At 38.0% G+C, this 25,765-nt stretch overlaps 1 protein-coding gene across 1 annotated transcript in view; it reads right to left on the bottom strand.

The window, feature by feature from the left end:
- The window catches only part of DMXL2 (Dmx like 2), a 155,397-nt gene that overhangs the window by 39,344 nt on the left and 90,288 nt on the right, over positions 1 to 25,765 (bottom strand). The window contains exons 16-23 of the mRNA XM_081109000.1: positions 22,788 to 22,907; positions 19,429 to 19,656; positions 16,586 to 18,262; positions 13,008 to 13,118; positions 9,590 to 9,759; positions 6,179 to 6,276; positions 5,621 to 5,786; positions 2,626 to 2,890 (exon numbers count right to left, since the gene is read on the bottom strand). Of these exons, the coding sequence (XP_080965126.1) occupies positions 2,626 to 2,890; positions 5,621 to 5,786; positions 6,179 to 6,276; positions 9,590 to 9,759; positions 13,008 to 13,118; positions 16,586 to 18,262; positions 19,429 to 19,656; positions 22,788 to 22,907 (2,835 nt within the window). The remainder of the gene's footprint in view (positions 1 to 2,625; positions 2,891 to 5,620; positions 5,787 to 6,178; positions 6,277 to 9,589; positions 9,760 to 13,007; positions 13,119 to 16,585; positions 18,263 to 19,428; positions 19,657 to 22,787; positions 22,908 to 25,765) is intronic.

The raw sequence follows: 25,765 nt of genomic DNA, 5'->3' as shown, positions 1-25,765 counted from the left end.
TGGGACCACTGACTCCTAATTACTTGCCTGCCTGCCTGCCTGATCGCCCCTAACCACTCGCTTGCCTGCCTGTTTCATCGCCCCTAACCACTTTGCCTGCCTGTCTCATCGCCCCTAACCACTCTCCTGCCTGCTTGATCATCCCTAATCACTTCTGCCTCAGTCCCCACCTCAGCGGCTTCATCCAGAAGGACATCCAAAATGACATCCAGAGGTCGTTCAGCTGTCCAGTCTAATTAGGATAGTATGCTTTTATTATTATAGATTACTGGGGCACGTAAAAACTCTCTACTCCTAATCCCAAAAGAAATGTGATCAGCATTTCTTGTAATTTGTTCCAGGAAACAACAACAAAAGAAGGAGACCAGACACTGTGTCAGCACACGCTTGTGTGTGTATGATGCATATCTGTAAAATGCATCAAGAACCACACTGTTCCGCTACTTACTTTTTTCACTTAATAATACAGAACATATTAACATATCAATTTATATCATTTTTTAAAAGCCATAATTATTTTTTTAATATATCTTTATTGATTTCAGAGAGGAAGAAAGAGGGAGAGAAAGAGAGAGAAACATCAATGATGAGAGAGAATCATTGATCAGCTGCTTCCTGCACACCCCAAATGGGGATCAAGCCTGCAATCTGGACATGTGCCCTGACCAGGAATTTAATTGTGGAGTCTTGGTTCATAGGTCAACGCTCAACCACTGAGCCAAGCCAGCCAGGCTCAATTATCTCATTTAAAAATATATGTTCATTGATTAATTTTGGAGAAAGAGTGGAAGGGAGAGACAGACAGACAGACAGAAATATCCATTTGTTGTTCCACTTATTGATGCATTCATTGGTTGATTCTTGTATGTGCCCTCACCAGGGATGGAACCAGAAACCTTGGCATATCTAAACAATGTTCTAACCAACTGAGTTACCCAGCCAGGGCCAATTTACCTCATTTTTAATGGCACTGTTTCTATACTTATGAATATACTAGAGGCCTGGTGCACAAAAATTTGTGCATTCAGGGCGGGGGTGGTCCCTCAGCCCGGCCTGTGCCCTCTCACAGTCTGGGACCCTTCGGGGGATGACCACCTGTTGGCTTAGGCCCACTCCCCAGGGGATCGGGCCTAAGCTGGCAATCAGACATCCCTCTGGCAGCCCGGGAGCCCTCAGGGGATGTCCACTTGCCAACGGAGAGCAGGCCTAAGCTGCAGTTGGACATCCTTAGCACTGCTGAGGAGGCGGGAGAGGCTCCCACCACCACTGCTGTACTGGCAGCCATCAGCCTGGCTTGTGGCTCAGCAGAGTTCCCCCTGTGGGAGCGCACTGACCACCAGGGGGCAGCTCCTGCATTGAGCGTCTGCCCCCTGGTGGTCAGTGTGTGTCATAGTGACCAGTCATTCCCAGTTGTTCTGCTGTTAGGGTCAATTTGCATATTACCCTTTTATTATATAGGATAGAGGCCTGGTACATGGGTGGGGGCCAGCTAGTTTGCCCTGAAGGGTGTCCCGGATCAGGGGGGGTCCCGCAGGGGTGCCTGGCCAGTCTGGGTGAAGGGCTGATGGCTGTTTTCAGGCTGGCCAAGCCCCCCAGCGGGAACCCTCACCCCATGAGGGTGTGGCCTGCCTGGGTGAGTGGCTGATGGCTGTTTGTAGGCTGGCCAAGCCCCCCAGCGGGGACCCTCACCCCATGAGGGTGTGGCCATCCTGGGTGAGTGGGTCATGGCTGTTTGCAGGCTGGCTATAGCCTCCAGCAACCCAAGCTCCCAGTGGAGGCTGGCTGGAACCAGGTATCTGGGATTTATTTATCTTCTATAATTGAAATTTTGTTGCCTTGAGCAGAGGCAAAAGCCGGCCAAGGCAGATGGGAAGCTTGGCTTCCTCCATCGCCGGGGCAACCAAGACTCCTGCTTGCTCCAGCTCCGTGGCTGCCATCCGCCATCTTGGTTGGGTTAATTTGCATATAGTTGCTCTGATTGGCTGGTGGGCATGGCTTGGGACATAGCGGAGATGTAGTCAATTTGCATGTTTCTATTTTATTAGATTAGATTATAATTTATTTAACTATCCTGTTGATGAATACTTAGAAGGTTCCATTTTTAAAATTATTGCAGACAATCTGATAAATACCCTCCAGATTCTTAAAAAATCTAAATTATTCAGGATAAATAAGACTAAAGAAAGTTTAGCACATAAGAATAGTTTTTTAAGTCCTAAGCACTAAACCAATATGTATAACAGCCAAAATCTCTTCTATAATAAAAAAAAAAAGAAAAAAAGAAAACTAGCTGTGTAATTAAATGGAAAGAGGTGTATAATGATTCAGTTCAATGGGTATGAAATTAGAGTAGCATGGTGATCCTGTTTTATAAACTTCAACCTGCAAGACTGAAAATGTGTGTGAAGCCTTCTTAGTACTGCTCATAACAAAATGAGAGGCTCAATTACAAACAGTAAGTGACTAATCCTTTAGCACACAAGAAATTTTGATAATTTCTCAATGTTGAAAAGTAAATCTGGTAATGATGAGTTTTCTGTTATTGGTTTTGTTTTTATCTAAATGAACATTAGCTCAAAAACTGTCTTCTTTTAAAAAGAAAAAGAAACTTAGAAAATATCCTACCTTGATGATGATCATCCTCTTTTGGTGTTTGTTCCAATAACGTGTCCAAGGCTCGGGTATAATCTTTCATTACCCAATAGGCAAGACTACGCAGGAAAGGATCAGGATGTAATCTTTTGCAATCGAATCCTGAGCCATCCTTTCGGCAACCCAAAACCTTCTGATTTAGGATAGATATGTAAGTGGATGAAGTTTCGAATTCAGATTCATATAAACGGGCAATAACCATGGCCAGCTGAATATCTTCCATTTTTTCAAGACACACCTGTAAATTTTAATATTAAGAAATATTTATTTAATGATAATTATTTAATTATAAAATATCCCAACAATATCCTTAAGTTATCTACCACTTATATTTCACAGTGGAAGGAGGGAGACCTGAGGTTGAAGGGCAGCTAAATGATTGCCTGATAGAAGATTAAAGAATAGTAAGAAGAGTAAGTAATCTGAACTTAGTAGCTTCCAGCCTAAAAAAAATCTTATAAAATAAGCATAAAACAGCCCTAGCCAGTTGCTCAGTGGTTAGAGCATTGACCTGCAGACTGATGGGTTACAGGTTCGAATCCAGTCAAGGGCATATACCTTGGTTGTAGGCTCAATCCCCGGCACCGGTTGGGGCGCATATGGGAGACAACTAATCAATATGTCTCTCTCACATCTATGTTGCCCTCTCCCTGTCTCTCCCTGCTCCCTTCCACTCTCTATAAAAATCAATGGGAAAAAATATCCTCAGGTGAGGATTAACAAACAACACACACAAAAAGTATAAAACAAAGTATATCAATATCACCTCAGACTTGGATCAATTTAAATTAGTAACGTTCATTTTTAAATTAAATGCCTATTATGACATTTGAATTTATACACAGCAGTTCCTCTTAATTTCCAAATGTATTTCCATCCTATATTATAAAAGCCTAGCCTAATATGCTAAGTGTCCAGTCATCTGGTCGGCTGTTCAACCAATCAAAGCATAATATGCTAATAACATGCTAAGGCCGCTCAACCGCTCGCTATGACATGCACTGACCACCAGGAGGCAGACGCTCCGACCAGTAAGTTAGCTTGCTGCTGGGGTCCGGGCCGATCAGGACTGAGCAAGACCGGCCAGACACACCCTGGCGGCCTCCCATGACCCCTCCCTGGCTGGCCAACCTCCCTTGTCCTTCCCTGACCCTGATCATGCACTGGTGGGGTCCCTCGGCCTGGCCTGAGCCCTCTTGTAATCTAGGACCCCTCGGGGGATGTCAGAGAGCAGGTTTTAGCCTGACAGCAGAACCGACTGCTATGACATGCACTGATCACCAGGGGGTAGATGCTCATAACTCAGGAACTGTCCCCTCGTGGTCAGTGCGCTCCCGCAGGGGAAGCACCACTCAGCCAGAAGCCGGGATCACGGCTGGCAAGCACAGTGGCGGTGGTGGGTGCAGGGCTCCCGTACTGCGAGAGGGAGCAGGCTGGGCTGAGGAACACCCCCACCCTCGAGTGCATCGGGCCTCTAATATAAACATAATTTTTACTCTTTTAAAAGAAACTTCTATTTATATAGCAAATAATGCATGAAATGAAGCCACATATCCTATCTTACTCTCTATGATTTTATTTATATACTAATGTTAACAACACATCTTGAGATTTTGAGGTCATTCAGACAATATGAGTCAATCAACATGTCTCTTCTTTACCAGAGTATCTTCTTTCTAGGCTAAACTTTCCATTAAAAATTATAAACATTTAAGCATATTCATATTTTTTCTTTTAAATTATTCTTTATTGTAAGCATATTTTTTCCATTGATTTTTTTAGAGTGGACAGGAGGAAGGTGGGGGCGGCGGGGGGAAGAGAAAGGTGAGGAAAAGGGATAAAGAGAGAGGAGAGGGGGAAGAAAGAAAGAAACATCAATGTGAGAGAGATAACTGGTTGCCTTCTGCATGTGTCCCAACAAAGACTGGGATCAAACCCAGGTATGTGCCCTTCACCGGGAATCAAACCTGAGACCTTTTGGTGTTTGGGCTGACACTCTAACCACTTAATAACACTGGCCAGGGCTAAATGTTTATTTAAAAAAAAATCATACCCTGAGATAAGTTTGAAAATATGACTAATTCTAATTGTGAAGTACTTTCACTTTGTTGGATATTTCCTATTTCTTCTATCATGTATTATTTCCAGTTCTATTTTTCCTTCACTCATTTGGATTGTTCATAACAATAGTAAGTACCCTAAGAGGAAGATATCATAAATAAACAGGAACATCTGTAATTACTCTCTTAACCAGTTGCCAGGGTTCTATATATAAAAAAATGCAAAGTTTGCCCAACTGGCGTGGCTCAGTGGTTGAGCATCGACCTATGAGCCAGGAGGTTATGGTTCGATTTCCAGTCAGGGCACATGCCCAGGTTGCAGGCTTGATCCTCAGTGTGAGGCATGCAGGAGGCAGCAGATCAATGCTTTTCTCTCATCATTGATGTTTCTCTCTCTCCCTCTCTGAAATTAATATATATATTTAAAGCAAAGTTTTACCTATTCTCATTCCTTTTCCAATATCTAGAACAATTACATTACAAAACAGTACAAATTTCAATTTTGGTTCCATACCTATGACTTACATTTAGAAGAAAAAGAACTTAAACGTATCTGCCTTTCTACACTAAATAAGGAGGTTGGGACCATTTATATTCTTTAAATAGTTCAGAATCACAATATGGCAAGGAAGAAGATATTCATAAACCATTTTTTGCCATGTTTCATACATTTATACTTGAAATGCATGTATTCTTAATATGAAATATTCCCTATATAAAATTTTTATTTGTTTCTCACTTGAACTTATTTATAATTTCATTTTTCACAGTACCACGATTTAAATTCAGTAACTTCTGTAGTTATTCTCTGTCCTTAAAACATATGACAAAAATTACAATCTCCTCTACAGCCTTTTCAGGTTTTCAATCTCTTGCAAGTATTGCACAGCATATTTTCTTATTTATACCTCTATGGCATCTTTCAATGAACCAGCTAACAAGAAAAAAGCAGCAGACTGTTCAAAGCGTTGTTTTCCAAGTAAAGAGAAAGCATTTTTCAAAGCAGCTTTACGCCATCTATCTTCATTAAAGTTGTGACTGAAAAACGTTGTCATTTTTTCCTCATGCTGTGACCTGGGAACCAGAACACAAACACCAGTGGTTAAACCAATTTTAAATCAATCTAAAAAGAGAACAATAACTTCAGTGGTAAGTATTTATTATCAGCTTCTCTTTCCTTCTAATAAGGAAAGCTCAAATTACCCTATGTATACCTAAGTAGGAAGCAAGAGCACTTTTTTACTTTACAAAGTATATTTATCAACTTTTTTAAAAACAACATCCCATTCTTTAGGTAAGCTGAAACAATACTGTACCCATCTTTCACAGATAAAGAAACCAAAGCCCAAAGAAGTAAGCTGATTTGAACAAGCTCATATATCTAAATACTTTCAAAAATATTAAGTTTCTGATTCAAAGCACAATCTTCATTCAACTAAATTGTGTTAAGTGCTGAGACAACTTACCTAAACAGACCCCACACTACTGCTTTCTTCTTCATTGCAAGGTAGAATAATGCAGCATCCAAGGCATCATTATTCCTTTGAAAAGAAGCTTTGGCAACCTAAATGGTAAATAAAATACTATATTAAATTAACCATTTAATTAAAAATTACAACCAATTAAACAACAATTAATGCTTCCCTGCTATTTTCATGGCTGATAGAAACTATGGAGACAGGAAAACGTGGCTCTATCCTACAATCTCCAGTATCTTATAATACACTAGAGGCCCAGTGCACAAAATTTGTGCATGGGTGGGGTCCCTAGCAGCTGTCGGCTACCAGCCGGGGCCTCCCTTCCCCGGTTGCCGGCTGCTGGCTGAAGCCTGCCTTCATTCCATGCCGCCCCTTGGAGGTCAGCACATGTCTAACTCCTGGTCGGTCAAACTCCCACCTGTAGGGACAATTTGCATATTAGCCCTTTATTATATAGGATGGGACAACCATCTGATATCAATAACAATAAAAGTAATAAAAATAAACACCTTTTATTTATCTTATTGAATCACCACAATCTCTGAGGTACTATTATTTCCATTTTAGATATGAGACACAGAGAGGTTAAGTGAATTGCCTAAAGTCACACAGTAAGGGGTAGAAAAGGGATCAGAACCCTGGTAGTAATAAAACTGTCTAACATAGGAAACAATAAAAAATGCAGAATGAATATTCAATAGATGTGACTTTTTCTTAAAAATCAAACATATTACATCTCTTAATGTTTTATAGAAGTTAAAATGGTAACTTCTTTGGTATATATGATTTCACAATTTAAAGCTTTCAACTAATACTGATACAGACATCTGTGAATAAATACTAATTATACACACACATTTATAAAATTACAGACAAAAATAAAAGTTCCAGGTGTTTTTTTTAATGGACTTTTTAAAAAGCTAGTATTTAGTATTTTCCAATCAAATTTTGACAATTCTGAAGGATTGATACATTCTCTCTAGCATGTAATTAAAATACAGCAGGTTGAAGGTCTATTATTTTGAAGGGCTTACAAAGATTAGTTCTCAGAAATTTCATGAGAAAATGTCTTAATGAGCATGTAGTTCTTCTTGTATTATAAGTGATAACGTCTTTGAGCCATAAAACCAAAGTGTCTGAATATATATAGAACCAATCAACTCAGTATTAAGTTTATTGATTTTAGAGAGAGGAAGGAGGAGAGAGAGAGAAAGAGAGAAAACATCTATGTGATAAAGAAATATTGACCGGCTGCCTTGAGCACTGGCTCAGACCAGCATAGAACCCACAACCTGGGCATGTGCCCTGACTGGGAATTGAACCTGCCACTTTTGGTACACGAACAACACTCCAACCGAGCCACATGGGCCAGGGCAACTCAGTGTACGTTTAAAAATTAAAGTAAGTAACATTATTATGTATTTTACATTGTTTTGAATAAAATATCAAATAGACCATCTCTTATTTCTCCAAGATACTGAGATAACCTGTGCAAATCACTAAGTTAAAAGGCATAATAATAAAAAACAATGGATGTTTTATTAGCTTACATTGACTGATAGGGAAGCAGGAAGCTACTGAAGCATGGGAAAGGGAAAAGACACCTAAAACTGCACCATAAAAATGCTTTACTCTCAATACCCTTTTATTTCTCTTCCCCTTTTTTAGTATTTTCTCAGCCTTCAATCACTTAACTTAGTATTCCAATGTTTAATAATTTTTAGAAGAATTTTTATTCATCTTCAGTTAAGGATTTATAATACACATCTCAAGGCAAAACAATTTACATATCCTTTCTGATTTAATTTTAAGCAATACATTACTTGTGGAGATACACACACACACACACACACACACACACACACACACACACATATATCAGAAATATCCTATATAATAAAAGCATAGTATGCAAATTGTCCCCTTGATCAGGAATTCAACCAGGGAGTGGGGCCGGCTGGGGGAAGGGAGGGAAGCCTCAGCTAGCCGTTGCCAGGGACCCTACCAGTGCATGAAATTCGTGCACTGGGCCTCTAGTTTAATTATAACACAACACATCACTGACAGGAAATTAAAGAAATCTTTTGTAGGCAATATCTGAAACATTTCAGAAAAAATATGTCTTTTTTTTCTTAGGAACATAAAAAATTCCATGCAGATACTTACTGTGTTATTTATATAACAATTAACTTTTCCTATATACCAGAAACTAGATTTCTTGGTTGGTGTGAGAAAAATTCCTTCTGAAATTTGTTCCTATTTTGAGAGAAATGCGGGTATCTTATTGGCTGCCTTACAGGTAGCAGGAAAATGACACTTTTATACTCACACTTCAAGCTGTGATCTGAAAACCATGAACACCAGAATCACAGGACACTAATTCAGAGGAAGAGGCCACAGACCTACCATAATGAAATGGGAGTGGGACTGAGGTGTTGGGGGGTATGCATTTTAAATAAGCTTGTCAGATGATTCTTTGACACTAAAATTTGAGAACTACTATTGTAGAAAATAAATTCCTCTTGGGAGAAATACATTCATACTTCGCAAATGCAGTATCACTAATTGTACTTAAGGAATTTTGATGGACTCCTGAAAGTAAACAATGAATAAGAATTACACTTTCCTAACCCTGACAGAGTAGAAAGGGCACTTCTGACACTTACAATTGATGGGGAGTTTGGCCGTTACCTACCTTCTCTGAATCTTAGTTCCATCAGGTGAAAAACGGGGCTGGGGCTGATGAGATGATGAAATAATTTATGAAAAGCAATTAGCACCAAACCTGGCAAACAGTAGGTGCTCAATAACAGTTAATTTCTGCAACACTGAAAGAACTTGCAGCTTCCACTAACAAAATTTTTAACAATTTTTTTTCCTAAAGGGAATCTACCAGAAAACTGGTTTCAAAAACCTGTCTTAAAAAATGTACAGCATGTTTCATTTGCTGCCATAGATATGTCCTTCAAGTGCACATAAATAAAAACTTTTCATTGAATGTTATTTTAAGTGTGAACAGGAAACTTGCTGTTTATTATACAAGCCATGCAGAATCCTTTACATAAAAAGAATGATTCTTCTATGTATATAACTGACAAGAACTTTACTTTCTAACTTTAGATTTTTTAGTTTCTTAAATTAGAACATACCTTAACAGATAGCAGAAAATATTGCTATTCCGTAGTATTATAAACTCAGTATATATGGAAAAAGAAAATTGACATATTGCATAGCACTTTATAAAAATCAAGTTTTGGAATCTCCAAAAAGTTTTAAGCAATTTCAAGATCTCAAGATATACAAACTAATTCCCTACTACAGATTTTTCTTGAAGATAATATATTTTATCCTTCAAGAAAATACATTTTTAAAGTTCAAAATCCACTAAAGTAAAGTTACCTTTTCAATGCATCTTCGGAGAGTGTTAATATTCCTGACCCACCAACCAATTCCCATTGCTCTTAACTCAGACCACTGAGGGTCTCCTCTCTGAATTGCGGGAATCATATTAATCAGTTCTTCCTCAGCCTCCGAATGAAAAGCCCAGGCAAAATGGCAAGTAGACACACCTAAATTAGAAATATAAATAATAACCTTCAGAAGTATATCAAAAAAAAGAACAAAACAACTTTTCAAAACAACTTTTCGTATAGCCATGTGTTCATTCATTATGAAAAGAATGAAAGGAAGAAAGGAAGTCTTTCATCATTCAGGATATTTATACTATAAGCTTCTATATATAAGATCAGTAATAGGATAAAAAAAATAAAAATCTCTCCCTTTTTCCCAAACATACTTGCTTTTGTTCCCCTACAAAAATAGAGACACTATCTCTGGATCTGTTTTTGTTCATCAGCAGAGGGAAGGTAGGGGAGGGTGGGGATAAGGGGGAGAGATCAACCAAAGGACTTGTATGCATGCATATAAGACTAACCAATGGACACAGACACCAGGGGGGTGAGGGCATGAGTGGGGGAATGGGGGGAAGTTGGGGGGACAAGGACACATATGTAATACTTTAATCAATTAAGAAAAAAAAATTGCAAAAGAAAAAAAATACAGACACTAAAACTTATTCATTGGAAAGAAAGATATCTGAATATCAAGCCATTCATATGTACACACACCAAACTTATCAACAGTGAAAGCTTTGGTGGAGTCAAAGCATCTTGGCCCATTTGCTTGGGTTGGTGTTTCACGGTTCCTCTTGCTTGCAGACCATATCCTTTAGTACTGAATACTGTAAACTGCCCCATTCATCTATCTGGCCAAAGAGCTAAATATCACGTTAAAGGAAGCTCTAAATTTCATGCAAGTTCCAGGGACTAAAAGTCAGGAGGTACATTCCTCTGTATTTAACACTTTAGTTGAAAGTAGTTGAAAGCTGCCTAATATTGATGGGATATGGCAAATTCTTTTTTGCTCTGGTAGAAGGCTGACAGGGATCTAGATAACAAAATTGGCTTACTGACACCATCAGACTTGGAAGTACAAATGAGTTTATCAATAGTTTACTGATAACACTTTACTACTCCACTTAGAGCAGGTGAAGAGGAAACATGAGGAGAGTGGACCCTACATGATTAACAGGTAGTGAGAATGCTGGGGAGAACCCTGAAAAGTCTAGGAAAGAAGCCAGATTGGCCAAAGTAGCCATCTATGTGAACCCATTTTGTAAACAGAAATATCCGGGGTCAATCAATGATAGTCACATTACAACACAGGCCTCTCAATGCTATAAGGCTATCAAAATTACTACATATAAGTTTTTTCACTAACAACTATGTACTATAGAAATCTTACATGTAGCTTAAAGCTTATCTAATAATTACTGCTTTAAAATAATTCCTTTAGAAAGCATAAAAGGAAAAAACTAATATGACCATTTTGTCTGTCTTTTTTTTTAATATATATATATTTTTTATTGATTTCAGAGAGGAAGGGAGAGGGAGAGATTGAAACATCAATGATGAGAATCATTGATTGGCTTTCGCATGTTCCCTACCGGGGATTGATCCCACAACCCAGGCTGTGCCCTTGGCCAGAATCGAACCCAGGACCCTTCAGTCTGCAGGCTGATGCTCTATCCGCAGTGCCAAACTGGCCAGGGCTTAATATGACCATTTTGAACAATAATCATGTCTTTTAAATTTTCCATTGCTAGTATATATATACAACTGTTTTAAAATTATATCACAAAGTCAATGCAGTAAGCTTTGACTGCCACTACAAATTTAGAGGGGGGGAAGGTGGACAAAATTAAATCACATCAATTTGTAATTTTTCAGAACCTAAAAGACAGATTAATTTCCTCACTATTTAAATCTTCGTTGAATTTAAGAGATAATTACTACATCAAATAACTGACACTTTGCTTTAGAAAATGCTATTAGATAGCAATGCAAAAGCATACTTTGCTGATATAAAATGTCTAATATAAAAGAATAATACACAATATATTATATTCTATACCCTTAAATGAAATTTGATTAATGAAATTTTTGAAAATGCAGAGGCATGCTGAGGGAATTAAACTCAGAGAGCAAGATTGAAAGCAGTGAATGTATTTGGAATCCTAACTATTAGAGGTGAAAAAAGGTATTAAAAAGAAAGAGCAGAGGCACCAACGGCCGTTTTTTGTTTTTTTTAATTGGTTATCTCTTATATGTGCCCTGACCAGGAGGTCAAACCTGCAACTTTGGCATATCAGGACGAGACTCTAACCAACTGAGCGACCCAGCCAGGACACTGGCACTCATTTTTATTTGCCTAGCAATGGCAGGCTATTCCTTGCAGTTTATCTCTGTTCCTCTTAACTTTTCTATTGAAATACTGGCCACTTATCTTTTTCCCTGAAAACTGTTCCCAGGACCATCACCTACAACACCAGTCCCTTCTCATCTCCAGTTTTAACTGTATTAAAGGAAAAATGAAATTTGACAAAGTTTTAGAAATTTAAGGTATTTTAAATTTCCCTAACCAATGCACACAATTGCCATTAAGTGATTCAGTACCATCTGATTACCATTTTAAACTAAAATTAAAAGAACATCAAGACATTTTTTAAAACCTATCTGAAAGGCATAAATTGTTTAAAATGATAATAAAGTATTGGCAATGGGTTATGTTTTGGCATCATCAAACATTGCTTTCAATAGTGTAAATTAGCACAGTCTTTCAGACTAAGAGTTAAGAATTTTCAAGCCCTGGGTTCAGTAATACCACCACTAGAAAACTAACATGAGTAAATAATCATTAATTCCAACTCCATTAATGAATAGCTCTATATTTTGGGCAGGTCACTTTGAACTCTAGTTTCAATTTTTTAATCTATAAGAGAATTGATATAAATCCTGTGTTTCCAAGTAGCATGTGGGGCAGTATGCTGGATGTATACTGGATTACTATTTGGAAATATTCCTGAAATATCATCTTTACTTGTGAATAAATAACTTTTATTAAAATAAACATACATAATAACATGTAGGGCAAAATTTATAGAATTTTTAAAGAAAAGACAACAGATGTCAAAGAAATTCAGGACCACATTGGGATACAATGTCAGGTTTACTGCTAAGCTACTTACTACACCTTTATTGAGTAAAGCCTAAGAAACTAAAATATATGAACAAAAGTCATGGAACAGAACTGAAAGATACACAGAAAAATGGTAAGTGGGTGCTATGTGACAGGAAGGTATTAAGTCTAGGTTTGCATATCATTTACCTAATGTTTATACACAAGTATGAATACACCACACCAACCACTTCTATACTGAATAAAAGTTGTGCAAAGGTTCAAACAAGCAGTTAAATACCTTGATGAAGAAGCTGTACTCGGTATAAAGGAGGCAGTGATGTCAAAAGGCATGTGTGCAAGCGCATAGCTAATAGGTATCTCAAACCACACTCATCTAATGTATCTCCTCCTATAAAGTAAACAGAAAATATGTTTAAGAAAAAAAGGAATACAACAGGTCACAAACCAATCAAAAGTTACAAAGTAAATAATAAATTTAGTTAGTGATAATTTACACAAAATATATAAGATAATTTTGAGTGTATTCCTTCATGAATACTTTGATATCTTTATAAAAAACTAGAGACCCGGTGCACAAAAATTTGTGCACTCCGGGGGGGAGGGGGGTCCCTCAGCCCGGCCTGTGCCCTCTCGCAGTCTGGGACCCCTCGGGAGATAACGACCTGCTGGCTTAGGCCTGCTCCCGGGTGGCAGAGGGCAGGCCCAATCCCTAGGTGCAGCCCCTGGTCGGGCTGAGAGCAGGGCCGATTGGGGAGTTGGGGCACCGCCCCCCGTCACACACGGAGCCGCAGGGCGATCAGGGGGTTTGGGCGCTGCCCCCTGTCACGCTGATCCTGGTGCTGGGAGGCATATTACCCTTTTACTATATAGGGTAGAGGCCTGGTGCATGGGTGGGGCTGGCTGGTTTGCCCTGAAGGTTGTCCTGGATCAGGGTGGGGGTCCCCACTGGGGTGCCTGGCCAGTCTGGGTGAGGGGCTGAGGGCTGTTTTCAGGCTGGGAGTGACTGAAGTTCCCAACCGCTCCTTTTTTTCTTTTTCTTTTTTTTTTATTCTGGGCCAGCTTTACCTTGAGGCTTGGCTCCAATTCTTAGGCCTCCGGCTGAAAGTAGGTTTCTGGCCTTTGCTTACAATGTTGCGAATCTGCTGGCTGAAGTCCAGTAGTATTTGTTACAATGTTTCTTAAACTGCCCACTCAGAGGCCTGCAGCCGCAGGCGGGGAACCCAACGGAACCCAACGATCCTCCGTCACTGAGGCAACCAAGCCTCATGTTAGTTTCAAGCTGCCTGGCTGCCGGCCGCCATCTTGGCTGACAGTTAATTTGCATATCTCGCTGATTAGCCAATGAAAAGGGTAGCGGTCGTACGCCAATTACCATGTTTCTCTTTTATTAGTGTAGATATCTTTACAGCTCTGGCCAGTGTGGCTCAGTTGGTTCGGCATTGTCCTGTGCACTAAAAGGTTGCTGGTTCAATTCCCAGTCAGACCACATGCCTCAGTTGCAAGATCCATCCCTAATAGGGGGGCTTGCAGGAGGCAGCCGATCCTTGCTTCACTTTCACATCAATTTTTATCTCTTTTTCTGTCTCAAAAAATCAATTTTAAAATCTTAAAAAATGTTTGTTGATTCCCCGGGATAGTGTTACAAAGTGAAGGTTGATCATAACCTTAATTCCAGAAATTTACTCTTTAGTTAAAAGTTTTACAAAAGTACACAAGTGTAATAAGTTTAATCAAAACAATAACGACTATTAGAAAAATGCAATGCAAAAGTATTAACAGCACAGTGACTGCCACTTAGGAAGTACTCAGAGTTTGAATCAAATTGTCAAAGTTCAAGTTCCCGCTCTACTTCCCATTAGCTATATTCATTCATCCATTCATTTATTCAACAAACTAAGCATCTACTACATGCAAAGAATGGTTTAGGTACTGGAGATTTGGCACTGAATAAGGCAAAGTGCTGATTCTCATGGCGCTTATATTTTAGGAGACAGAGATAACAAACAAATAATGTGTCTAGCAGAAATTACTGCCAGGGAGAGAAATAAAGCAGGACTGAGAAAATGGGAATACTGGAGTGAGTTCTATTTTATATAGTCTGACCAGGAAAGAACACCAGTAAGATGACATTTCAGCAGAAATCTGAGGAGGTAAGGGAATGAAAACACACATAAATCTGAAAGAAGAGGATTTTACTCAATGGAAACAATATGGGCAAAGACAGTGAGACAGCAATGTGCTGAGTGTGTCTGTGGGACAGCAAGGAGGCCAATGTAGGAGCACGGAAGTAAGCACAGATCACAGAGGGCCTTGTAGACCACTGTACGGATCTGGCTTTTATTCTAAAGTGAGGTAGGCAGCCACTGGTGTGTGCTGAGCAGAGGAACTGATAGCATTTGCCAGTGAGAGAAAGCAGAGTCAAGAATGCCTCTAAGTTGTCTCATCTGAACAAATGGAAGAATTCATTTACTTATAATCCATTTACTGAGATATGCAACTTATTTAATCTGTGAGCTTCAGTTTCCCACCTGTGAAATGGAGACATTAATTCCTGCCTTCTCTACCTTAAGAAAGTTCACTGTGATCAGGATGAGCCATTTTATATTGCCTAGCCAATGATATAGTTTTGAATCATGAAGTTTAAACTACTTTTCATGGATTGTGGCATAGGCCTATTTTCTTAATGTCTCAGAGTAAAAACTCTAATATATATTAAATTATACATAAAGGCTTAAGGCTAGTCTAGAAAAAATGTTGCTCTGTTGTACACAAACTCATAATTATTAGAATTTTCTAAATTAGCATGGTCGGAAAATAGGTCACAAGGCAAAACCGTCAAAGGTCTCTAGTTATTTTAATCTACATAGGTGAAAACTTTGGGATATATTATAAGGGTATAAACCTCTACAAATATATATAATTTGGTGGCTTTGAGGAACAGTCCTTTTTCCTCAAATTTAGAAATCTTGTGAAATAGTTAAGAGCACAGACTTGAAGGCAACGAACCACATACCAACCCCAGTTCTGTCACTTACTACCTGTGGAATCTTCGATAAGTCACTTAATTTCCCTAAGGATCAGTGTCTTCATCTATAAAATTAAATATAGTAATAGCTACCTATTAGGAGACTATTATGCTAAATAAATATGATCAAGTACATAAAATGCCTGGCACATAGTAACTGTTCACTCCTCCACAATTTTATTGAATAATTGATCGACCATTTTTGGTGTCCTTTGCTAATGCTATCATTTACAATCAAAACCATTACCTTCAACTATCTGCATAAAAGAGAACAGAATCTAGTTTCAAGAGGCAGCCAAAACTCTTCTGGTTACAGAATTAATTAAGCAAGACACACATTATATTAAGATGTGTAAAAACCTCCTTATGAAAAGACTTTGTGGAGAAAAGTAGGTAACTGTAAAAATTATTTATACCTAGAAATGGTAAAATGAACAAATTGAGCCAGTGCCTATAAGCCTCATGGCTCAATAGTAAAATTAACAAATTATTATGACTAAAAGTAGGTAAATAAATATACAAATCATAGAAATCAATCTGAAAAAGCAAAAGACTATATCCAAAATCACACAAAGGTTTCAGTGTCAAACTCATACAGGAATGCACATAGATATCATGAATCCATGAAGTCATAACCATAAGTCATGGCCCATCTCAATTGTCTTTTCTTTCACAACTAATCATGTTATGTAACAGTAATTGTCTATTAAAGAGGTCTTTTCCCTGCAAGATTAAAAGAAAGACTGCAATTTAATATGTGAGTCACTACTTAGATAACACAAATAGTTCTATTAATGATAACTTTATAAATTTTTAGTAAGAATATTTACCTGAGTAACTCTTATCTCTGTTTTCATCAAGCTCAGTACTGGTGGTAGCCACTGTATCAGCCAAAGCTACAAGGAACATCTGCTCCAAACGGGTAAGGCCTGGCAGACTTGAGTGCATAAGATGACTTGAAAGTACCCTAGCATGTTCTTGGCCAAAATAAGCTGGTCCATATTGAGAAAGATTTATTACTTTTGATTTTTTTTCTCTCTTTTCTGGCTCTAAATCAATATCATCTATTATTAGATCCTGTATTTGGAACAGCTGTGAATACTGATCCTCTGGTTGACTTTTGGTATGATCTTCATAGCTCTGTGGTATTTTTGTACTTTCTTCTGAAATTCTGTAGGTTGTATCTTGATCTGCAGCAAGTAATGCATATAATGGTAGTGGAGGAATAGAATCTATCTCAGTATAATCTCGAGTACCATCTTTTCCTATGGTGACTGCATCCTTTGCTGTACTGCCACTTACACTAATGGTTCGAGAAAAATGTCGCTTATTTCCTTCTCCAGCATCAGCATCTCTAACTATTGCAACTTCACCTGCAATACATTTTACTAAATGAGAGAGAATAGCTTTAGCCCTGCGAACTTTCCCTAAATCCATCAATTCTAACAGTTGAGTTGGATGATATTGTGGGAGAGTAGGGGAGAGTACATGTGCAGCTTCAAATAGGCCACCATCTTGCACTGCAGCTGGTGAACAAAAAACATCATCAGTAACAGCAGCTCCTTCAGCAATACTTTTTCTTGATAACATGTTAGATTTAAAGGCAGAATGATCTTGTATTGCGGTCTCTTCTGCATCAGGACTATCAGCTTCAGTGTCTCCAAACTTGACAGCATGCTTCCACTGTGCATATACCTGCATTTCACAATCCATCCCTACCACCAATATTCCATCTCTTACCCAAGAGAGAGAGACAGGCAGTGAAGGTGTACCATCAACGGAAGACACTAAGTCTATAGATCTAAGAAGAACCCATCTTGACCTAACTCCTTGCTTGATGCTACCCCCTAGTGGTAAAGTAATGACAGCTACTCCATCCTTACAGTTGGTCTGTTCAGTCACAATTCCTGAAAGCCGCCCATACATGAAGATATTAGCACCAACCCCAACAGTGAGAATGTGGGAGCCATCTTCTTTTGATACCCAATCCAAATGTACTAAATGCTTGATATTCGGAATAAGATACCTATCCTTGTTCAAAAGGGCGTCTGATTTGCTGTATACAAACAGATTACTGTCAACACTGATTCTTGAATCAATTACACTCCCAACCCTGACCAAGTCATCAAGATGAATTGTTTGTTCTAAAGCCCATTCTGATCCTCCCGTAGATTCACATTCAAATATGCAAACATGCATGGAAAATTCTTTGGAAACAAAACCATTGTGTTGGATAGGCTGTTTGTAAGCCACTGCAAGGCGACCTGTGTATGAACAACTAACAGCAACTGGTCTTCCCACAATGCTCACTGTACTGCTATTATCTTCTCCTTCATCATTCATCAAGGGCCATCTCCTCCAGTGGTAGGTTTCCTTCTCGTCACTTTTACATTGTACGTTGGTTTCCATACTACATTTCCAGAAGCGTACTTGGTTGTCAGAACAAGCAGTAACCACTAAGTAAGGTGCAAGGCACACTGGATAAATTGATGAAGAACTCAGATGGCCTTAAAAAAGAAAAAGTATACTGTTATAATAATAGAACCACAAAATAATATGCTCATAATCAAATTCTGGAATGTGATCAATCCAAAGTCTCTATGACTTCTTCAAAATAACTCTGGAGTTCCCCACCCCCTAACTAGTGTGTGACACTAACTGTCCATTGGCCAAAGATATCAAAGTATTGAACAGCTCATTGGTAAAATCAAAATAAATAAATAAATGCAATAAATAATCACTTAATTTATTTTTAGGTCATTAAGCTTAAATAAGGCAAATATTTTATTAAAAATTCAGTTCAATCTTTAATAAATAAATCTATTATCTGCTGAATTTTATATTCTTTTGCCACAACCTGCCTCACTGGACTTTCTTTCTCTTATCTTTTATCACTTTCTTCATAGGTGCTTAAGTAATTTTTACAATTTGCCCTTTTAATGTCCCTAATCGGCACAGAAATAATCTAGACCCTAGACCTGTTCCTACCATCAAAATGTTTTCAGATAGCTAAACAGACCGCTAAATCTCACTCTTTTTACCAGATTTAATTCATGCTCTCTTAACACTAAACCAGACCCTCATATTTATTTCTGGCTGCGAAAGTCTAACACTGCCCATCTATCATCCTATAGTTGAAATGTAATCTATATATATAATAGAGGAATGTGCAAATTGTCTGTTACAGCATCACATCATGACTGGATCAGCAGGCTGCGTCCAGCCCTCTGCTCAGGCAGCTGCAAGGCCTGGGTAGGATAGGATACGATATGAAGGGATAAGAAAGGAGAGGGAGAGGAAGGCAGGCCTGCATGCAGACAGGCTGAGAGGAGAAACAGAAATACAGAACGGGAACAAGAATATGATGCAGGAATGGAAGAGGGAAGGAAACGTGGGGCTGCATGCGGGAGGGGGTGGTGACCATTGGGGGGGGGGGGAGCGGGCACAGTGCCCAACTCCCACGTCTGGGTGGGGCGCCCCTCTCTGGGCACACCTTCTCTGCCACAGTGATTACATTTATCACAGATTATTACTTATAAAGAATGTTTCCAAACAGATGTACCATTACTAGAAAATAAATCTTTATTTCAGTGTCAATTTCGGAGGAGTTCAGGCATTTTAGCAATGGAAGATCACTCTGAGCTACAACTACTTGGTCTTAAAGTTACCTTACCTGCTGAAGGGGTTGCTCTTATTACTTCAACTCCTTCTGGGAGATCAAGAGGTTGGCTGTATACCAGTCTAGAACTCAGAATAAGTTTACTGGCAGTTTGAAGATTGGCAATTGATGAAGAATGTGGCATGGGGCTTATACTGGGTGAGGCTTCTGGAGAAGAGTCTACATTCTTCTGTCCAGGGACTGAAAGTAGACTCTCTGATGAAACACCTTCTGAAGCTTTAGCTTTAAATAAATTAAAAAATTATTAACTATATTATTATCATTACTATACACATGTAAGTAGAATAAATTTTACTTAAGAAACATGGTTCCTTAAAAGTACTTTGAGCCCTAACCGGTTTGGCTCAGTGGAAAGAGTGTCGGCCTGCAGACTTAAAGGTCCCAGGTTCGATTCCGGTCAAGAGTATGTACTTGGTTGCGGGCACAACCCCAGTAGGGAGTGTGCAGGAGGCAGCTGATCAGTGTTTCTCTCTCATCGATGTTTCTAACTCTCTATTCCTCTCCCTTCCTCTCTGTAAAAAAAATCAATAAAATATATATATATATTTTTAAAAGTACTTTGAAAACAAGATTATTTTTCAGACTTTGCTCAGTTACCTTGATAATTTAAAAAAAAAAAACACACACACACACTTTTTTTTTGCCCTTTTACTCTTTCTTAGCATATCCATCACAGGGAGACTGTCACGGAAGAATCACAACATGTAAAAGCTATCTAGTTCAATGTTCTCAACCTTTAAGACATACAAAAACCTTGGAGAACTTGTTAACATCAAGTTCCCTGGGCCTAACCATAGAGACACTGATACGGTTATTTTGGGGTAGATCCCAGAAATCTGCATTAATAAGCCCAGGTGTTGCTGAAACAGATGAGCCATGAATCAAAATTTGAGAAATAATAAGGTACCACCTCACTTAATAGGTAAAGAAATTTAAACCTGGAGAACTTAATGATTTTCCTAAGGTCATATAATTAGCTGTGGCAAAGAAGATACTAAAATACGAGCCTCTTAAATATTACATGCTGAAACAAAAGAATGATTTCAAGAACAAATACAAAAAATAAAAGTTCCTATTAAATTTAAGATAGTATAAGTTGACTGGCTTTGTAAGGCACACTGACCTTGATCTTCTTCCAAAGAGTTTCACTACACATTGGAGTGAAGTGTAAATCTCTAAGCAGATTCAGTTACCTGTGCTCTGCTACATGTGAGGGATATTTAGCATTATGTTTATTTGGTTATGTGTCTATCTCCCCCATTCAACTATGAATTCATCAATGGCAAGGATGATGTCTTATTGCTTTGTACATCTAAAGAAGCACCAGAACACCAAGAGATAATCAATCCCTGTTGGTGGAAGTCAAATATGTCACTCTATTTTATAATGGCAGACCACTCAAGAAGAAATATAAAAACAATTTTTGTAAAATGGAGTAAGACTACAAACTTATCGAGTTATCCAGCAGCTCCATCACTAACTAGATGTGTTTCCTCAGGTAACACACTCCACTGCCTCTGGCTATTTTCTCATCTGCAAAACAGGGAAACTGCCCTCTTCCCTTCCTACAAAATGGGCAGTTTTCATGTATATCATGCTAAGAAAGAAAATAAGATTCAAAGGCTTTAGAGCCAGAAACCTGATTTTGAAAACAATTTTTGTGACATGTGGGACTTGGTCAAGTTATTTAATATTAATCCATTGGTAAAGTGGGATAGTACCTATCTCATATATAATGCACCTATCTCAGTACCTGACACCTAGAAGTTACTCAGCATGTTCCTTCCACATCTAAATTTAAGCCTATCATTTCAAACTCTGCCAGGATTTTCAACACACTGATAAACTCAAGCAGTAGCTATGAATGGCAATATACACTACGTTAAAGCAGCTGTGAATATTAGAACTGAATAACAGGTGCTTTCTGTCCGAGTGGAAAAGAACATATTTATTAGACTCCACTGCAATCTTACTGTTGTATTCACATGCTATTGTCACAAACAGGGTAAACAAGCAACTCTACACGAGACCTGGCCTTCGGAGAACAGCAGTGGGACACTTCACTCATAAGCAATGAGAACGGAAGGTGTCACGTGATTCCTGTCCTACCACAGGGATCTGTTACCACCTCTATTAATCTCTTTAGAACCACTCCTGGCTCTGTGCCCAACTCCATAAAATACTATATTCTCTAGTGAGTTAAAAATTCTCTTCCTGATGAGATGGTTTTAGATTCCTCTACTCTTAACAACATGTAATGCCAAGTATTAAAACTCCAAAGGCTTTGAAATAAGTTTTGGATTCCTGCTGGCTCAAGAAGATTAGACTTTACTAGCTACAGGTAAAAGGTTCTATCAAATCATTTGGCTTTTCTAATGCCAGTTCATGGCCCAGTTAGAAGTGCTACTTACACAATTATGTGATAATCTAGATTACAAAGAGAAAGAAAAAAATATATATGTATGTGTGTATATATATATACATATATATGTATATATATATACACTAGTTGTAAATATACATATAAGTATGTGTGTACATATATATACATATATATATATACACACACACTTATATGTATATTTACAACTAGTTCACTGTAATAAATATTTAATGTGTTTAATATCAGTTAATTATATAATTATAAGAAAGAATAAAATATTTTAATAAATATTTTGAGTTAAGTAGTTTAAAGGAGATTCAGTTTGATATGGCTATCTTATAGTTCTTCACTTTAAGAATTCTCTCTCAGAAAGTAAGCTTGTTTTAGAAAGAAAGGTCTTTGCTCAATTCCTTTGCTTCATACTATAGATTTTCTATTTTGCTTTAAAAAATTACTATAAATGTACGTAGCAAAAGCATGGCTGAAATAATTTTTTACCAATAGTGCATTTCCTAATGTGCTACCAAAACAGTGCTACTTATGAGCTACGGTTCAGATGTTCCACCATATTTTTCTAAATAGCAAATCTACTTCTCTTAGTGATACTAAGCTAATGTACACTGTATCAGAAGGCATTATGTATTAATCAACAGAAAAGTACAACATTAATTCTATAGAAAATTGGCTTAAAGACACATAGTCATAATAAACATTAAGTATTGATGGGAAAAATAAGTCAGTCAAGCTTTGGGGTTTTTTTTAATGTCTAATGTATCCATAATGTTTTTAGATCACTGGTTTCATTAATGATTTATGATGTAATGAAAAGTCTGGCACATATACTATATACTTCGATTCACCAACTCAATTTACAGTTTGATTTTCACTTTAAAGAACTAAGTAATCTAAAGCATACTCAATAAAATAAAATTTCATATCTCTACATAAAAATTATAATATAACTACTTACCTAAACATGGCTGTACAGATTTAAGATGAAGGTGCCACATATGGAGAATAGAGTAATTATTGCTGTCCTTTTCAATGACCACTAGAAAGAACTTTTCTGAAAAGGGTGGTGGGCGATACCCTATTGTTCAAAGAAAAAGGATACTTAAGTTAATATGTTTATACAGGGTAAAAAGAAAAGACACTTTTTAAAAACATCTCTTATATACATAGAAGTTGGGAGGGAGAAGGAAGAATAGACATTTGGAAGTAATTTTATATAATTTTTGTACCAAAAGTTAGGTAGCTAACAAAGACTAATGAGGCATCAACAGTACACAAAAGCCAACACAAAGGGACACCTACTAGTCAAAGATGGGACAATATAAGCATTAGACAATAAATAAATACCATTTATTAAAACACATTGACTATATACTATTTAAAAAACATTAATTTATAAAAATACTAAAAGAGAAAGAGAGGGCACACAGGAAAAGACAAATAAGAAGAAATGGAAGGAGGAGAGAAAGGAAGAGAAAGGCAGGAAGAGAGGAAGGGAGAGTACAAAAGCCAAACCCAGTCTCACTGGACACCCCTCAAAGTATCTATGGCACTAACTCCTTATTTGAAAAATTGTCAATTAAAAGGAAAAAATGAAATAAGCATTTATCTGGTGTTGGGAAAATTGGGCAGATACATGCAAAAAAAATGAAACTAGACCACCAACTTACACCATACACAAAAATAAACTCAAAACAGATAAACGACTTAAACGTTATGACAGGAAACCATAAAAATCTTAGAAGAATTCATAGGCAGCAAATATAAGACATATGTTGTAGCAATAGCTTTACCACTACAGCTCCTAGGACAATGGGAACGAACTAAGGAGAAAAAAAACAAATGGGACTACATCAAAATAAAAAGCTTCTGCCCAGCAAAAGAAAACATCAACAAAACAAGAAAGCCCACTGCATGTTTTATCCGATAAGGGTTTAATATCCAAATTTTATAGGAACTCATACAACTTAACAAAAGGAAAATAAACAATTGAATCAAAAAATGGGCAAAAGACCTAAATAGACACTTTTTGAAAGAGGGCATACAGAAGGCCAAGAGACATATGAAAACATGCTCAAAGTCACTAATCGTCCAAGAGATGCAAATCAAAATGACAATGAGGTACCATCTCACACTTGTCAGAATGGCTATCATCAACAAATGAACAAATGACAAGTGCTGGTGAGGATGCAGAGAAAAAGGAACACTCATGCACTGTTGGTGGGAATGCAGACTGGTGCAGCCACTGTGGAAAATAGTATGGAGTTTCCTCAAAAAGTTAAAAATGGAACTCCCATTTGACCCAGTAATCCCACTTCTAGGATTATATCCCAAAAACTCAGAAACACCAATCAGAAAGGATATATGCACCCCTATGTTCATAGCAGCACAATTCACCATAGCTAAGATTTGGGAACAGCCTAAGTGCCCATCAGCAGATGAGTGGATTAAAAAACTGTGGTACATCTACACAATGGAAAACTATGCTGCTGTAAAAAAAGAAGGAACCTATTTTGCAACAGCATGGATGGAACTGGAGAGCATTATGCTAAGCGAAATAAACCAGTCAGAGAAAGATAAATATCACACGATCTCACTTATTTGTGGAATATAATGACCAACATAAACTGATGAACAAAAATAGATCCAGAGACAAAGAAGCATCGAACATACCGTCCAACCTCAGAGGGAAGGCAGGGGTGGAGGGTGGAGTAAGAGGTCAATCAAACGACTTGTATGAATGCATATGAGCATAACCAATAGGCACAGATCGAGGGGAGGGCATATTCTGGGGAGGGGGGAATACAGCTGGGGAGAGGTCAATGGGGGGGGGGAAGGGAGACATATGTAATACTTCAAACAACAAAGAATGTAAATTTAAAAAAAATATATTAAGAATTTACTTTTAACTTAAGCCGAAACTGGTTTGGCTCAGTGGATAGAGCGTCGGCCTGCGGATTGAAAGGTCCCAGGTTCGATTCCGGTCAAGGGCATGTACCTGGGTTGCGGGCACATCCCCAGTAGGAGATGTGCAGGAGGCAGCTGATCGATGGTTCTCTCTCATCGATGTTTCTAACTCTCTATCTCTCTCCCTTCCTCTCTGTAAAAAATCAATAAAAAATATATTTAAAAAAAAGAATTTACTTTTAACTTAAAAAGAAGCATTTATCTTATATTTCCTATATGAAAAGAGCATTTTTTAAAAGGCATGAGGGGAAAGGTTGTGGTAGTGATACAGAAGAGACTTTTTAGAAATTTTATGTATTTTTTATGAAAAGACATTATTTAGGGGTATAATTTTCCCTGTTATTCATAAATGTAAATTGTACTCTTCATATATAGAAATGAGGTCTATACACAGGACAACAAACCCTTTCCTTAAAAAATAAAAATCTATGACAACTCAGGGGGAATAGGCAGTTCCTGGGCCCAGACTGTGGTCTCTAAAGCCCATTCCCCATTAAAAGAAATAGTTTGGAGAAATGACTCCATTCTTGTAAAGGACAGTGACAAGATGAACCTGGAACATCTAGTTGTGCCAGAAAGAAAGTCAACTATCAAGACTCATGAGGTTGTGTCAAAAGGACTCAGAGGACCAACTTGAAGGGCTCCTCACTAGCTTAATATCAGGTGATGTGAACACTAAAAAGGATAATGTCTGCAAACTGATTGAAATATGCTAAGAACATAAATATCCATGAGTAATGTGAGTACTTTTCTGTATATACTCGAGGCCCAGTGTACGAAACTCCGTTCACAGGTAGGGTCCCTAGGCCTGGCCGGTGATCAGGGCCAATCAGGGCCTTCCTTCATTCCGCGCCACCCCCTGGTGGTCAGTGCACGGACCAGTCATAGCGAGCAAACTCCCAAGGGGACAATCTGCATTTTATTATATAGGATATTATCCTTCAATAGAGGGATGTGTGTTTTTTCTTA

This window comes from Myotis nattereri (assembly GCF_964212035.1).
Source record: "Myotis nattereri genome assembly, chromosome: 1".
NCBI lineage: Eukaryota > Metazoa > Chordata > Mammalia > Chiroptera > Vespertilionidae > Myotis > Myotis nattereri.
Note: the sequence above shows the minus strand (reverse complement) of the source record. Positions and strands in the feature narration are given on the sequence as shown.